This window comes from Microtus oregoni, unplaced genomic scaffold (genome assembly GCF_018167655.1).
Source record: "Microtus oregoni isolate MIOR12 unplaced genomic scaffold, Mior012 000061F_ref0000440, whole genome shotgun sequence".
Lineage (NCBI taxonomy): Eukaryota > Metazoa > Chordata > Mammalia > Rodentia > Cricetidae > Microtus > Microtus oregoni.
The window spans coordinates 4,007,774-4,025,505 of record NW_024543871.1 but is presented as its reverse complement, the minus strand read 5'-3'; the positions used below and the strand labels follow the sequence as shown (position 1 = coordinate 4,025,505).

The window sequence follows — 17,732 nt, the reverse complement described above, 5'->3', positions numbered from 1 at the left end:
CACCAAGGCCAGCTGGACTGTGACTGAAAAAGCATGGGATAAAACCGGACTCTCTGAACATGGCAAACAATGAGGGCTGATGAGAAGCCAAATACATTGGCATGGGGTTTTGTTCCTACTTCATGTTCTGGCTTTGTGGGAGCCTAGCCAGTTTGGATGTTCACCTTCGTAGATATGGACGGAGGGGGGAGGACCTAGGACTTACCACAGGGCAGGGAACCCTGACTGCTCTTTGGACTGGAGAGGGAGTGGGGGAAGGGGGAGACGAGTGGGAGGAGGGGGAGAAGGGTGGGAGGAGGGGGAGGGAAATGGGAAACTGGGAGGAGGCGGAAACTTGGTTTTTTTTCCTTTTCTCAATAAAAAAAATGAGTGTGTTTCAATAAAACAGTGACCTGGCTTTAACTTATAAACCAAATTTTGCCACTTCTTGCTGTTTAGTTCATTGGTGACCACGAGGAGGGGTGTTTCTATAGAATATACTAGTAATTGAGAAAATAGAAATGGAGGGTGCAGCAGGATTTTTGAAGTTATACTCTAAGTGTGGGGAAATGTAAATCCTGGAGGGCTAGACTGGCTTTCTTAGGGACATTCTTGCACGGTCAAGGGAGAAGATTGCAATGTTCCCTACATTTAAGCTTTCTGTGAGCTGCCACTGGAGTTTAACTGACTTGTTCAGGTTTAATGAATATTTATTAAGAAAATTGTAAATCAACAGTTTGGCTATAGGACTGAAGCTCAATGAAGCCTCTGCAGGGGTAATTTTTTCAAAGCTGCTGACATGGGGAGAGGATTATTTCTTAGGCAGTCATTACAGGTTCTTTTACACTTCCATGGCTGGAGCAACATGCTCAACAAATAGGCAAAACCCTTCTGCTTAGCGGGTGGGCAGACTGGCCGAAAAGTGGTCTTTCTGAGGTTCCCAGCACCTAGATGCTTACAGGTGCTTGGTCTGACTCTGCAGTTGCTAGTGTTAATAGCTTTCCAGGAGCAAAGGTTTATTTTTTTTATACTCTCCCCACCCTCTGACTGTCTTAGAAAGAGCAAGTGCAAGGGAAGGAATGAAGGAGGAGTCTTCATTCTGGAGTCCTTATGGCATTTTCTATGAGCAGAGAACTGGACATGAATTGATGCAGATTCTATCAGCATCTATTTTGTCTCTAGGACTGTAGGACTTTCAAGGGCAAGAATCAAGGTTTCTCCTCCTCATCCAGTGAAAAAAGAAAGACAGTTTCTTTCTCTTCTCATCACCCCATTGATGACTTTGGTTGTTAGGACAATGACTATCAGACACTTTGGAACTCTTCCCTCATTTAAACAAACCTTGTGATCCTCTAGTATTGAGGATGCTCAGGGTGGGGTGGGTGGTAGGTTTGAGACACTGAGTGATCCTTTATCTCCCTCTATCCTCTACTGGGACCCTTGTAGACACCTTTGGAGGATTCTAACTGACTGCTCTCTTCTCTGAGAGTAAATGACTTGTCCGTGACAGCAGTCTTAGATAGGCAGGGTGACTCCTTGCACTTTTAGATCTGGAGGCAGGTTTCACTAATATTTAGTGCCACTCACCATTCTGACCCATTCTGAATGAATCTATTCTTCTGGCTAGAATGAAAGAGGTTAAACATACACATTTTTCTAGTGCCTTTAGATTCATGAGAGAGTACCTGGCAGAAATCTGACTTCCTGTAATCGCAAGCAGGTAGATTATTGCTGAGCTTCATGTCTGCTGGATGATATGCTTCCCAAGAAAATCAGTCCAAGAGGGAAGGGACAAGATGGAGGAATAACTCAGCATAGCTAAAATGTTGGCTCTAGTTTTGAGAGTAAGTTCTACTAGTAATAGATCTTGTTGGTATTTTGCTGTATGTGGATTATAATTCTTGTGAAATATATTAATGTAGCTTCTGATTGTGTCTGAGTTCTGGCTAATGATGATTTTGCTTCTTGCTTCTTAGATTGTTCTCTATGCCCATCTCTGTGGGTCATAGACAACTCTTACCCTGTCTAATGGCTGACAGACACTTTTCAGTATGTTCTGCCCATTATTTTATCAATAACTCCTTTAAATACATTTGCTTTTCTTGTTTCAAGATTATTGTATTGTCAGAGCATGATTAGATGTGAAACATCTTTTTTTTTTAAAAAAAAAAACCTTTTTATTTTATGTGTTTGAGTGGTTTTGTCTGTTCATCACATTCATGCCTGGGGCCTATGGTGACCAGAAGAGGACATTTGATCCCTCGGAACTGAAGTTACATATGGTCATGAGTTACCATGTGGGTACTGGGGATCAAACCTAGGTCCTCTGGAAGAACAGCAGTGTTCTTAACCTCTCAGCTATCTCTCCTGCTCATAGATATGAGTGTTAATAATGCATGAAAACTGAAGCAGAGCTCAAGAGTAATTTTACTTTTGTGCATAGGACAAAAGAGTCACTTGAAACTCAGGGTCTTTTGGCAGACGTAGATGGTAAGTGTAAGCATAATACAGAGCAATGTAGAGTCCAATTTGAGAAATATAAAAAGTAATGTTTTTTGCTTCCTCCTTCCTCCATCCTAGAGTCCAGCTAAACCAAAATAGTGCCTCGCTCTTATCTGCCACAACATTTGGGATTAGCTTCTTCTTGAAGGAAAGTAATTAGAAATCACCTTAAAATGTAAATCTATTATTTTAAAAGAATTGGGGCCATCATTTAATAAAACTTGATCTGATTTCATCAGCCCCCAAGGTGACCATCATTCTACTCTTGTCACTGAATCTGCTCTCCAAATAACCAATTTTCTACTGGTGTGAATGTCGCATGTGTCTTAATTAAGGAAAAGAAAGAGAAAGCAGTCGAGGGGTTCTTATAAAGTTTAAGTTACAGTGTCAGGAGATGGTTCAAGTTGTTAAGAACACTTGCTGCTTCTTCAGAGGACCGAGGTTCAGTTACCAACACCCACCTGGTGGATCACAGTTGTTTATAAATCCAGTTTGAGGGGGTCCAATGCCCTTTCCTGATCTCCGAGGGCACCAGGCATGTACATGGTGAACACGTGCAGGCAAAACACTTGTATACATAAAATAAAAATAAGTAAAGCTTTTAAAAAAATCTCAGTCATATGACAGCTAATTAACATTTCAGAGAAGGAGGAAGACGGTAGTAATTATTCTGGAGCTTACAGACAAAGCTGTCCACAGTATGAATAGACCAGCATCTATCTATGTTACATCCCAAATACAGTTTTTCCTCACTCCTCTCTTCTAAGCCCCGATCCTCCATCTCCCCTCTGCCTTCCCAACCATTCACACCCCTCCATTTCTATTCAGAAAAGGGCTAGCCTCCCATGGATATTGACTAAACATGGCATATCAAGTTGTAGTAAGACTAAACACCTCACCTTGTATTAAGGCTGGGCAAGGCAACCCAGTATGAGTATTCGGGTCCCAAAAGCGAGCAAAAGGGTCAGAGACAGCCTCTGCTCACAACGTTAGGACTCCCACAAGAAGACCAAGCTACACAACTGTCACATATTCACAGAGGGCCTAGGTCAGTCCCATGCAGGCTCCCTGGTTCATTGGTCTAGTCTTTGTGAGCACCTATAAGTCAAAGTTAGCTGATTCGGTGGGCTTTCTTATGATGTCCTTGATCCCTCTGACTCCTAGAGTCCTACCTCCCTTTCTTCAGCTCTATTTCCCAAGCTCAGCCTTATCTTTGACTGTGGGTCTGAATGTGTTTCCACCAGCAGCTGGATGAAGCCTCTTTGATGACTACTGGGCTAGGCACCAATTCTGTTATACTCATAGACTGGTTCTAGCATTTTCTGAGAGTCTTCATTCCTGAATTCTCTGTACCTTCATCTCTTTAGCATCTCGCTTGCACTTTCCTCTCTTCTAAAAAATATTCCCTCTCTTCCCCTTTGACCAACACCGCCCGTTTTCTAAGGTGACTATAGTATAGAACTGGTCTGTATTTAACTTGTTTCATTTGTCAGATAAAGTTGCATTCCATGTTCACAATCTACAAATCAGGCTTGATGATTAGCTTTTCATGTCTCCCTCAGAAATTTAAGACCAATCTAGTCCCCTGCATTCTTTCATTACCCATACTACATTGGTGAGTCTTGATTGAATAAAGGTTCTCCAGTGGAGGAGGGGAAAGATCCCTAATGGTTGTTGAAAGTGAAGAAGGAGGGGGTAAAGCCTTCAAGTCAAGCTAATGTCAAATGTGGGGGTGAGGCTCAGTTTGGCTGAGGGGCCTGGAGTCTGAAGGCTGACTGCTTTGCAGTTGGGATGGGGAGAGATGCAATCTTCTCATAGTAAGGAGGCTCTTAGAGCCCTGGCAGGGCTTCAGGTGAGAAGTTAATTAGTGAATAATGACTTCTTGGCATCCATGCCACGTAAATTGGAAACAGCAACTAGTCAAAGAGCAGAGACAGAATTCTTTCTTTACGATTTTATTTACAAAACGTATTAAATCTTTGTACAATACCTCATCGCAATGAGGTTCAGTAATTATGCCCGTACATGCAATTTACACTTTTACGGCCATTAGTTTGCTTGGCAATTTTTCTGTTCACTGAAGTACAGCTTTAACAACAAAAAGAATTGGAAAAAAGATCCTCAAGTGACTACCGCCAAAATCCCATAGCTTGAAGTTAATAGTAGAAATTTGAAGCAATCAACATTTTTTAAACATGCAAGTTTTTTTTTTAAATAACAAACCAATTTACCCGCTTCTTAATCTCAGTAAATTTTCCTCTCTGAAACACTGATTTGAGTCAATAAACATACATTTCTCTTTATACAGTGCCTAGGAAAACACTTGTGTTTAGGTTTGTTGGTTTGTTTTATACAACTTCATATTCACACAGCGTTAGCTTCCCGCACTGGGACATTATAGCATTCATAAGTTGAAAAAATCACAGTTTCATGAAAACAAAACAAAACACAACAGCTTTCATTTGTATTTAATACCATTTAAAATCTGACAGGTGAGTTATTTGCTCATGACACACTTTCTGGAATGAAAGTTTATATTACACCTTTCTGGAAATGTTTCATTGGAAGGAGACCTCTTCTTTTCTAAAGACGAGAGCAAATATGCAGCGAGTCAACTAAGCATCTAAGGGTCACACTTGGGAAATGAAGGTGGGCTCCTAATTTGCACAGTCTGGAAACTTTCCAATGCACGTTACTGATGAGAGGAAACTATTGAACTACATAAAGCATACGTCGTTATATAGGAGGCAATTAGTGAGCGGAAACTGTTTCCTCTGACTGTTCTGATGATGCCAACAGCAGGTGTGCAACAGTTACTTGACAGCCCATGGAGCAGTGGAGTGATCTTCAGTGAGTCAGTAGTGAAACTGCTCCAAGCAAGGACCTGGGAGTGATGCTGAGGTCCTTCAGGTTAGCGATAGGTTTGGGAATGCATCTTAGTCTTTGCAAACTAGAAAAGGACACATGCAGTCTGACGGAGAGCCACAGGCAGGCAGTAACAGGCAACAGCTGGTCAAACAGACCTAGCAAGAGTAAAGTCAGATTGAGAACTGTGGTCTGAACCCACTGGCCTGCCTTGAAACACGGTCCTGTCTCCGTGTTGTACACTTGAAAGGCATACTTAGCAGAGAAAGCAGAGCTAAACACAGTGTTGTTTCTGAGAAAGATATTCCAAATACAACTGGGAGAATAGGCAGCATTTCCCTCACCTCAATGCTTACTACTCGGCTATGTTGACTTAAAATGCACACCGAATCAAGGAAAACAGATCTGTGAACTGTAATTCCAGACTTCTTGGAAAGCTCCGGGATCTGCTTTAGGAAAGCACCAAGAGGTCTGCCTGATGGTGCCCACCCTTTGCTACACAAAGAAGTCAATTTTGAAAGCTCTGTTAATCCCTTCACTTCCACTATGGGAAGTCCTCCTAAAGTTTTTCACGAAAACACTGCAAGAAGTCAATAACTGAAGTCACCATTCAGGCTCTTTCCCAAAGCATTTGAATTTTCTTAAGTGTCACATTTACATTCTAAAGCTATACACATTTTAGCAACTTCAAAAGGAAATAGGGTGCACAGAACATCACCACCAACAGCAAATACCAAACACATGTGGTCAGCATATCCTAGAAGAAATGCCTGTCTGTCTGCTCAAACACTGGGAGACAGACTTTTTTTTTTTTAAATCAGGAGGAATTACTTCTTTTAGTTAAGATGGGTCTGTTTACTGAACTGGAATTAAATTTGTGTGTGTGTGTGTGTTTGTGTGTGTGTATGTGCATGTATGCGTGGTGTATGTGGCGTGTGTTTAAAGAACATGGTTTTGTATATTGTGCAGTGGTATCAAACAATGGCTTTTGTTGGACTGATTTTTTTATAATATTTTTTTCGAATACTGGAATCTTGCATGTCCACTTTTTTGTTGGTTTTATTTCAATTTTTTTCAAGCAAAGCAAAACAATTTCAATGATGGTTTGCATTGTCGCAAGTCTCAGAGTGTTCCATAAGGCACTGAAGGAAAAAAAAATCAGTTTTTCCTATTGAAAGGTCATTGCACCATCAGCAATCTTCGTGTCATTCCCGACACCAAGGAAAGTGAAATCTGGCTCAGGAACCTTGAAGCAGCCACATTTTCAGTGATTTCCTCTCATTGCCTGCTTCCAGTGGAAAGGGATCTGCAAAGGCAAGGGGACATTACAGTGTGAAGGGACATTTTACTGGGAACCAAGACATTTACTAATGGCTCACTTCACTTTGAACAACAACAAAAAAAGTGATTGTTCTCTTTAACTGGCATTACTGGAGCCTTCCCCCACCCCCAGCTTGACTGCAGGTCTGGTTAAGATTTTCAACTGGATGCAGATGCTTTGGAATAGATTAAATAAGGGTGATTTTCCATCATAGGTGTGAACTATACTAACATGCAGGAAATCTAACTCAAGACTTTAATCACTTAGGGTGTAGGTATATTAGAAAGTTTTAGTGACATTTAAATAGAGGTAGTCAGGACAAATACATTGCAGAGTATATTCTGATGGCAGATGTGACCAGGATTGTTTTCTCAGCACAGGACACAGGGTACACGAAGTTACTGCTTACTGAATTCAAATCCGTTTTGACTATGAGAAGAGAATTTGTTTGTTCCCTGATTGGGGACTGTTCATTTCTCTTAATACCTTCAACCTTAGTGTTTAAAGTCTGAACGTAACACAGGAGTTTAAAGGGATAGCACATTCTAGAGAACAGGCAATGGCAGTGATACCCATGAAGGTGGTTTGCCTTGAAATTAGTGGCCTGATTGAGAGGATACTGGCAGTCCTCTCATTTTTATGGCCTTGACTAGATGTAGGGATCTATTGCCCCTGACTCTGTCAACTCAGGATCACACCCCTTCTCAATCACCTTTCTCTGTATGCTAATGGAACACTCATTTGTTTCTCTTTAGTGAACCCCAAATTTAGGTTGAATGAATAATATCATTATATAATCCTGGTTCTGGAATAAAAATGTGTGAGAATGTTAAATATGTGTGCAAAGAGCCAAAAAGTTAACATGGAAGTAGGAAAAGCTATATCCCCAAGTCCTGAGTCTTTCTTTCGTATGGTCAATGGTATATTCTTATCTGGAGTCATATTTCTCTTTCTTCTAGTCAATGGTATATCCTTATTTGGTGTCATCTCTATTTTTTATAGTCAATGGTATATCTATTCTTATCTGGAGTCATTTCTCTCTCTCTTCCTAATGGTCAATGATATATTCCTATCTGGAGTTACTTCTCTCTCATAGTTGATCAATAGTATATCCTTATCTGGAGTCAACTCTCTCTTTTTCTTATTGTCAATTATACATCCATATCTGGTCTTATAACTCTAAGAAAGGGACTTGACCTCTCAGTGACTGTTTCCTGCTTCTAAACAGCAGGAGGGGAAACAGCATCACTACTGAGATAAAAGCCCTCTGAGAAAAAAAGAACATCACTGCCTCAGTTATTCAGAAATTTGTCTCCACTTGACATTAAATTTTTATTCTTCTTTCTCTTTTTAAAAATAACTCTTTTAAGCGGTAAAAAAAAATCTCCATCAAGAATGTCTATGCAAGTTGGGCCTGATGGCTCACATCTATAATTCCCAGCAATTAGAGACTGAGAAAGGAGAGCTGCTGTGAGTTTTAGGTCAATGTGGGTTACAGAATAAGCCCCTATAGCATCCTTTCTTCCACCCAAAGAATATCTACATATAGGCTGCCAAAGGAAAGTTGATTATTTTGAAAATATTAATATTTCATTAAATGGAACAGAGTTGACCTAGAGGAAAAATGGAAATTCCCCCCAGTTCCAGGTTTGTTGAGGTCTTTCCAATGACAGGGATTTCACAAACATCACTGAGGAAGCCAAAAAAGCTAGATGTAGTTTTGTCCAGTCTTGAGGAAACTGGACGATTTCTAAAAGCAGTTAAGATAGTCATCCGCAGGGAACAGTGAGGAGAAGTCACTTGCCAGGGAATCCTCTGAGGTGGGGTTTACCTCTAATGTCTTGTCAGTAACTTAGAGAGGTAACAGGCTGTCAAGAGAACTTTTGCTCTCAAGTGATGCTAAACAGAATCCCAAACTGAGACATCTGTTCCTGAGACCAGTAAGTATGGCATAGAAAATGAATGGAGACTCTATAGCCTTACTAAGGTGCCTTTTTATTAGACATATTTTATTGGATCTTCTTCTTCTGGGTGACTTAGACTGAACACACTTTCTAATCACTTAATGGTCTTATAAACTCATGAGGCAGGCCCTGATAATTAGCAAGACAAGGAAAACTTCAGGTCAACTCAGAAAACTAGAAACTAGATAAGAGATCAGAAGGTATGTAGAGATATTGTAGGACTAGTTTGGAAATCATAGGTGAATAGGGGAGGCACTAAATCCCATAATGACATGGGCAGAATGGGCTGGGAATTTCTTTAAAACAGAGGTTCTTCTAGGCTTCTTTATTGTGCCAGAGATGACTACTAAAGAAGTGGGTAACTGAGCTGTAACCGTGATGGTACTGGTGTCTGCTAAAGTGAAATCTTTACCTTAATTAACCAGAATTTTGCTCCACAATAGTAGCACATTCAAACTGACTAGAAGAAAGCCAGAAAGCTACAAATTATAGCAAGCTAGGTTTTGAGGCTATTCCATCTAATATGGTATTCTATGGCCTCTAATTTAAGACTATAATGACACGTTCAAATGATTGATAATCTAATTCTACCTCTTCCCTTCTCCTCTCTTTTCTCCTCCCCACTCTGTCCCTCTTCTTCCATTCTTTCCTCCCTTTCTCTTCCAGGTTCCCCTTTTCCATCCCTTCTTTCTTCTGAAATTTTCTCTAGAATCTGTTAGGATTCTCAGTCTCAGAAGATCTCCGTGTAATTTGTGATCGAAAAAACATTATTCTAGGGATTTAACTAGAGACTGTATATAATAATTGAAAAATATGACCATAATTCTTTTTTAAAAAATATTTTTATGGTTTTTATAACTTTATTTTATGTGCATTGTGTGAAGGTGTCAGATCCCCTGCAACTGGATCTTCAGACGGTTGTGAGCTGCCATGTGGGTCCTGGGAATTGAACCTGGGTACTCTGGAAGAGCAGTCAGTGCTCTTAACCACTGAGCCATCTCTCTAGCCCCATGACCATAATTCTTTGAGTCTTGATCTGTTGTAAAAGATTCTTTTCCAGGAAACTAGGAATACGTATAGTCGTATATGGAGTGGCAGGTACAAAAGTGGTGTATTAAGGGTCTATCTATGCAGCTTTCCAAATGGCTTTTAATGACATCTATATTGTTTATGTTTGTTTTTGTACATGAGTGTTTCGTCTGTGTGACTATAAGCACATCACATATGTACCATGCCCATGGAGGTCAGAAGAGGGCATTGGCTCACCTGAAACTGGAGTTCTATATGGCTGTTCACTGCCATGTGGATGCTGGGGACTGAATGCTAGCCCTTTGCAAGAGCAGCAAGCGCTCTAAAACTGCTGAGCCATGAACAGTTGTGACATAAACTTACTATCTCTTTTCAAATTGACAAAATTGCACTAAGGTCTCGAGTTTCCTGAAGACTAGCAGACTACAGATTGAGGAGGCAGGGTTGTACTTTAGACCTCAACCTGCCACTACCTAGTTGCATTGCCTTGAACAAGCCACTTGCTGTGATCGAGTTTTAGGTGCCTGAGAGAAAATACTGCCTGCTCTGTTTCATCGCAACTGAGGGAAGAGTTGTGACAGAATTGGGAAAACTGCTATACATTCTTAAGATGCATTAGATAATTGAACTTCAACTCCTTGGGATTTGCAGCAATTGTGCTAGATTGAAATTGCTCCTTTACAGTCCTACAAAAAAATCCAATAATGTGTCCCCAACTGAATTGTAGCATCAACTAAAAGCACTAGCACACGAGAAAGTTAAATGATTGCATGCCAATAGTGCTAATGACGGATGAACTTATGGGTTGAACATTCACAAATATAGTGGAAACAATTTGTTAACAGGTTAGTTCAGTGTACTGGGTGTGTAGTAGCTGCAATCTGTAGACCAACAGGACAACCAGCAACTTCATCAAATAAAACGGTGCTTTCCACGGTGATAGCAAATGATTTGTTTGGATAAAATGTCTAAAAATTGACTAAATGTTTATTTGCAAGCTTACATATAAGAGGGTCAAGTGTGGAAGTCTTAATAGAAATTCGAGTATATTAACGTTGACTGATGAGCTCTAAGCTAGCCATTTAAAATAAGGAATAGGAAGTTGCTAATTGTTCTGTTCCACTTTTCATAGGCATGTCAGTTAGGCAAATGTACTTGGAAGGTGGTAAAACTATTCTTTGATATACTTGTAGAATGGAGGCATTATTCAAATACATGCTTGCCTAATAACTTAGAGGAGTTATTGGGGGCCAGGTTGTCCTAAGTATTAATTTTGATTTGGTCAGCAGCAAGGAACCTAGACCCCTTACTTACCTGAGCACCATCAGTTCCAAGGAAGGGATAACAAAGGGACTCAAAGATTAAGAAATTTGCTTCATGCTCCCACTAATTAATTAGAAAAACCATAACTTCCCTACCTGAGGTGGCAGGATCTTGCTTTTATTTCCTAGTTTAAACCATAGATCCAGAATATCTGCTTTTTTTAGAACTATACTATCTAACATGGTAGCCTTGGGGCACATGTAACAATTGAGTATTTGATATGTTGCTAGTATTGCTTGAGGTATGTCCTAAGTACAAAAGCATCCCAAATTTCAAAGATTAGTATGAATAAAATAACATAAATTCATTTTAAATATTCTTGTTTACTTGACAGCAATTGAAATATATTTTGATATCTTGGCCTCAGTGAAATGGGTCATTGAGATTAACTTCAGTTGTTTTACTTTTACTCTACCTACTAGAACAGTTAAGTGTTATTCATGTGGGTCACACATGTTACTCACATACATTTGTATTCAACACTACCGCTCTAAGAATTGTTTCTTTTTTCTTTTGTGCCATAGACAATAACTTAATTTTAATTATGCTTTCAGAAAAAAGTACTGCTCACTGACAAGAGACAACAATCATTGTTTACATGTAACTAAATAGTAGCAAAACACAAGGCTAAAGTCAAACCAAAGTAAAAAACAACAACAGAACAACAACAACAACAGAAGTTAACACACAGAAACATAAGGCTGATTAGTTTACTAGACCTTAACCGTACCCCTAGATCTTAACACTTTCTGTTCCATACACGTTGTAGCCTTCTCTGTATGTAGCGTAATTCTGAGTGTTGGTGGCAGGAGCAGGCTTAAAGTTTTGGGTGTTCTTTGTAAGTTTCATGCGTTTTGACTCTGCCCGTGATTTGTAACAGAATTCTATCAAAGCCACCATCATGGCCAGACCCAGACCTCCGACAAGTATATAGAATACGCCTGCCACATTGCTCAGGCTTAGAGCACTGGTCTTGTCCTAAGAAAAATGAACAAGGCGATTAGTTCTTGAGGAAAACAAAGGCAACAGGACATCACAAGACATCACAACAGTATATAAAAGGTCTAAATTGTAAAATAACTAAACATTGTGTAAGTGTTAGGACTCAGCTCTGGAAACCGGCTGATATTTCACAATGACCAGCAAGATGCTAGATTGTGCTTCTGTTGACAGTTTAGTTTTGATTCTCACCTAAATGTCCTTTAGTTTTCATTCTTTATGCCTCTTAGTATCTCCAAATGATTAACACAGTGTTCAACCCCTAAATATGAGATCATTTGTTCAGGGGAACAAAAGAGTAAACACAAGCATAATGTATCTCTCTGCTAGCCTAAACACACACCGTTTTCCAGAGTTGAGCCGTGGCATAATCCCTACATATGTAACATTCTTTTCATTTGGGAACTGAAGCACTCTTTCCCCCCTCTCTCACAATGCCCCTTTCCCCTTGTTTTCTCTGTGACAAACTTTCTTAACAATTAGTCTTTAAGCTACTAGGTGAGAATATTAGAGGTCCCTTATATTCTTGTGTGGAGATTTACTTCTTGGGGAGTTGTATAAAAAGGGTTAAGACTTCTTTTCTCCCAGCGACTGATACATTGCCCCTTTGGAGAATTGGTTGCTAAGTTCAAAATCAGGGCAACAAGCCTTTGTGCTGCTAGAACAAAGGTACAATACAGAGCTGGCTTTGCTCCATCTTCCTGAAAGTTTAAGGGAGCCATCAGGAAGGTCCTTTGTGTCCTCAATTGACTCCACACAAATCAGAAAGATTTTCTAGATCATTGATGATTAAAAACAAAAACCAAAAAATTTCAGCTCATTATAAGGTTTTACTCCAGGGAATGTAGGACTAATTTAAAAAAAAAATGCTACACCTATCTGCTTTCTATTTAAGGTGGAGCAAAAATCGAAGAAGGTGGTCAGTGCCTTTCAGATCAAACAGCAACTCTGACTAAGCTGTCTGCTTGCATGAAAAAGAAAATAAAACCCAAACTGCTGAACAATGGAAAGAAAAAAAATTGGTGTCTCAAGCCCTACCTTGAGGTAGGACACACCAAGGGCCAGGAGTCTTTCTTTGAAAAAAAAAATAGCATTTTGTAGTCTTTTTAGAGGAAATGTAACCATTTTGCTGCTGAAAGGAGTGGAACAGAATACCCATTTTCGTTTTAAACTGTGGATTTTTAACATCTTCTCTAAATGATGACATAGTAAACAGATGCTGGCCATTGCTGGCCATCAGGACTATGGCTCAGCTAGACCTGATAAACTTAAATGGCCATGTCCTTCTAATTCTGTTTCCATGGGAGCCAACTCTATACCTGGTTACTGTAATAAAAAGGCCAAATGAAATTGAATTGTATTTAGGAGTGGGTGTGGGGGTGCCTTATGTCCTTGCCAGCCTCACATATAGTCACTTTTCTAGAATGAATGACAGGTAGGTGAATAGTAAGAACACCTGTCCCTTATTGGACAGTAGTCATTTCCCTAAGGCAGCCCATCAGGCTAGCTGAGGGGGTAGTTAATAGTCAATCAAGAAATAGACTAATTTCTGGAATCTTCCTTCTACTGTCATAAATGTATACATGCATGACACTGAATGGGATAAAAGGTCCTTTACATAACCCATGTGGTCTGTATCAGTAACAACAGTTTCAAATTTCATGTGTTGAAGTTTTACAGAATTCCCTGCTGTGGGATGTAGAAAACCAGTAGCAAAATGGTTCGCTGCATGGGGAAAATGAGTGGCATTTCATGAAATGAATTAACTGATACCACAATATTAGTTCAGAAAAAGGAAAAGGCAAAAACTGAAACTAAAACGAACTTTCTTAGGGGAGCAAGGGGCAGGGAGAGGAAGGAGGCGGGGAAGAGTGTTTCATGCTTATCAATGTGATGTTAATCCTGACAATGTACACCCTTAAGGAGCATGCGACTAAATTTTAAAAGTATTACATACAGAGATTCAAATTACACCTTTGGAAGAGAAAAGTGTGACAGACTTAATGAGATTTCAGATCCAAACAGATGCTGAATTTAATATCACAGCAGCTGGGAGGGAGCTAATCATTCTGCTTACAGAGACCAGCCTTTGTTACTTGCTTGACTATTTTCTGACGACAAAGACATATTAATAACCAGCGGTATTTACAACTGCAGTCTCTGACACTGCATGAGATTAAGATAAAGTACTGTCACAATTGGATCTTTTTTTTTTTGAGTTAAGGTTGTTTTTTTTTTTTCTCTTTGAACTTTCAAAATGTGAACTACAGTAAAACCCCTTTATAACACAGCTTGTTATTTTATACTTTTGGAAGTGCACTGAGCCAGATTAAGTCCCTAATCAGAAGAGATCTATATCATAATGGGTTGATGTCACATGGCAGGCCTATGAGGCTGGTATTTGTCTTATTTCTACAGTGCTGGTGTTATGAAGGGGTCCCACTGTGGCAGGGTGTGTGTGTTGGGAAGGAAAGCCATTTGGGGGTAGAAAATAAACAGGGGGTCAAAATGTGATTGCTAATCAGTACAAAAAGACCTTCAGCGACTGACCTTACTCCCGGAGTCCTTGGCTCCACATTCCCCCTTATCGTACCACCATTTGTTTTTCAGCTTGTCTAAGATGCCTTGTTCACTGAGTTTCAATACTGCAAGGTTTACAGGCATTCTTCACGTGGGAAATAACATAAATAACATTATATTATGTTATTTTATGTTATTCAAGCTTCAAACTACTTTAAAACTATAGAAAGCGATAAAGCAGGGGGCCCTGGCCATAGAGTAATTTTAGACACTGCAGGCAACCTGAGCATTACCTTATAAAAAGTTAACACTACAGCAACGCTATATTTACCAGGGCCTGCCCATATCGCTTTGAGTAATCGGCACACACTGTTAAATAATGAGGATAGAAAAAAAGGCACTCTTCAGATAGGCTGTGTGTAGTGAGGAGGGTCTCCCCTCAAGTGACAATCGGCGGCGGCAGCTTGCAGTAACTTTGTGTTGGAGGCGTGCTAGGTTTGATCTAACCGGGTGTCTTGTTGTACTTCCAGACAGAAAGCAAGTTATGGGTGTGGGAGGGGATTGGAAGGGGACAGGGCCAGAAAACAAACATTTGTATATTGTGGACCAAGAATAATGAATGACTCTGAACAGAAAACGGGTCCTGAATAAAGAGCATGCCTTTGGATTAATTGTCCCCTAGTGCACAAATCTATTGCCCAGTTGAAGATGATCTAGTCAAGAACTGAACTATACACATATCCTCATGCAATGACCATACAGTTTAATTCCTAAGCACACACTATTCTTAACATTAAAAGTTAACCTTGTAAACTTGTTGTAAACCTTGCAATTTTTGATGAGGGGCATTTTCAACAGGAGAAAAACAGGCCCATGGGAGGTATCTAAGTTAGACTGTATGTCTCTCTGATGTGCCTACAATTAGGTCAGATCCCCAGAAAGTGGAGCGGGGTCTTGCATAGTACAGTATCAGTACAGTATTGTGTAAAATGGCCAACTGGAATTACCACTGTTGAGTGGTACTGTGGGGAAGAGTTTGATAAAATAAGACCTCTTTAAGTAAGAGATTAATACATTTCAGGAGGCTAGGCTACTGTTTTCTCCTTGGTCCTCCATGACTCAATGTATAAAGAATGTTTTTGAAGCCATTGAGCACAATGTGTGAGTCGGACTCGTCTCATGACAACGATGTTTTGCCCTGAGAGATTTGTTTGGCTATCAAATAGAAATAGTGACCACTACCCTTTCTTCTTCCTAATTTCCTTTCGAATTTAAAACAAAGTTTCTCTAATAACTTTAGGCAAAAAAAAATGTGTTATATGGAATGGGTGCCCTAATTCTATGATGAGGCAAAAAGCTATATTCAGCTTCTTGTGAACAGTACTGCCAATGCTAGTGTGTGTTGGTCTAATGCCACGGGCTTTAAAAGAGGAAGTCACACAATTTATGTAACTATGGGCATGCTGCAACATTTCTTAGCTTACTTGGGAGAAGTTGACCTATTAACATATCTGGTTACAGACGAGACTTCCTATAGTCACAAAGATCTGGTCTCTGTCATACCAGCTCCTAAACTTTCCTTTCTTTTTCCATTGCAGTTGAGAGCAGAAGGACTGTTTCGGTTTGAGATATTCTGAGATATGTATCATCATTTAAAAATAATATGCAGTTTCAGAGTACTTGGGATTTGAAAAACAATAAACCTTTAGCAGCAAGGAGGTATCACCCCCTTCTTAGTGCAGGGCATGGTAACCAGAATATCTTCATTCTGTGACTTAACAAGTAGTTGAGTTCCTTTCATACTTTTAAACGTTCCTTACATCAGCACTCAAATCCTAGGCTTCTCAAGTACTAACCAGAATTGCAGCAAAGCATCCACAGAACTTTGAGCCTCCTTAAGATAGTATTGGCAGGAAGAGTTATGTCTTAGTTTATTTAAAGGTCAACAAGACCATCTATGTTCCCGAGAGCAAGGTGGGAGTTGCCTTCTCCCCTACATCCCACTACTATTTCATTCTTTTTCTTCTTTATTATTTGTTGTGCCGTCACCATCACTTCTCTCCAAGTGCTGTGCTTTGAGCCAGGTTCTGGTGTGAGATATAGCATTATGGAAATTGCCTCTAGATACAGGGTAAGATGCTTCTAATGACATGAGGGGTGACCTGGGTTCATCAGGACTTTTTTTTCCCCTGTACTTCCTTTTTATTTCAAACGGTTCAGTGACTTCTCATCGCTCTCTGACTGTGTCCTCATCAGGCCTCATTCTCCTTCAAGGTTCTGCATTCTTAAAAATACCTCACTCAATTTGTTCAGTACTGTTGCTTTTATTAGATCTTAGGAATGGAGCAGCCTGATTAAAATTACCACACTAGGGTTACTGAAGGGTTCCATTCTCTAGGTACTCTGCTTTTGGAAGATGTTCATAAACATTTAAGTGACATAGATTGATAAAAGGGGGATATGTGGGTTTAGAGCAGTGGTTCTCAAAGTGTGTTTCAGGGACCCCTGGGGGATCAATGAAACCCTTTCATTAGAGGATCTGTGAAGTCAAATCATTTTATAGTGATACTAAGGCATAAATTGCCTGTTCTCACTATTATTCCTTCATGATATACAAATTCCTTATAGGATATGTGAAATCATAACAAATTGAATGAGGAAACAGAAATGATAATCCCATTCTTTAGTATAAGCCAAATAATAAGAGATCTGCAGAATGAGCCAGTTTCACTTTTCTAACTGTTGTTTTGAAAATAGTTTTCATAAAAGTATATCATTTATTTTGAAATGTACTGTATTATTTTAAAAGTAAATCAACGAATGTGTTCTTTTAAAATTCTATAGTTTTCATTTGGACATGATAAACATTAATAGACACAACAAACATAAAAATAGTTTTAGATTTTTGCAATAATTTTTAAGAATATGAAGAGTTCCGGAACAGAATGTTTTGTAAGCGCTGCTTTGGAGAATGGATGAATTTTGTTGCGGTAGGGGCTGCCAACTATGTACTCCTGCCTAAGCTCAGACTTAGTATTTCAGCATATTAGTGTTCTCCTTCTGACAAATGGCCTGTACCTGCCTTGGGTCATTCAGTAGCTTTCACAGGACAGCTGGGAGCTATTTCCCATTCAAGCTTACAGAACAGGTTACCTTAGTGTAATAGCTTTTGAGGAGGCAGATGGAGCATGTTTTTTTGTCCTCCAAAGGACATTTGGTAATACCTGGTG

The 17,732-nt window shown here is 39.6% G+C and overlaps 1 protein-coding gene across 3 annotated transcripts in view; it reads right to left on the bottom strand.

Annotated features, from left to right (window-relative positions):
* Window positions 1–4,426: 4,426 nt before the first annotated feature.
* The window catches only part of Gria3 (glutamate ionotropic receptor AMPA type subunit 3), a 293,607-nt gene continuing 280,301 nt past the window's right edge, over window positions 4,427–17,732 (bottom strand). The window contains exons 14-16 of one of the 3 annotated variants that reach the window (XM_041640014.1): window positions 14,533–14,647; window positions 11,703–11,961; window positions 4,427–6,652 (exon numbers count right to left, since the gene is read on the bottom strand). In XM_041640014.1, the coding sequence (XP_041495948.1) occupies window positions 11,716–11,961; window positions 14,533–14,647 (361 nt within the window). In that variant the 3' untranslated portion in view covers window positions 4,427–6,652; window positions 11,703–11,715. The remainder of the gene's footprint in view (window positions 6,653–11,702; window positions 11,962–14,532; window positions 14,648–17,732) is intronic. The other 2 variants (XM_041640012.1, XM_041640013.1) reach the window with 2 other exon arrangements.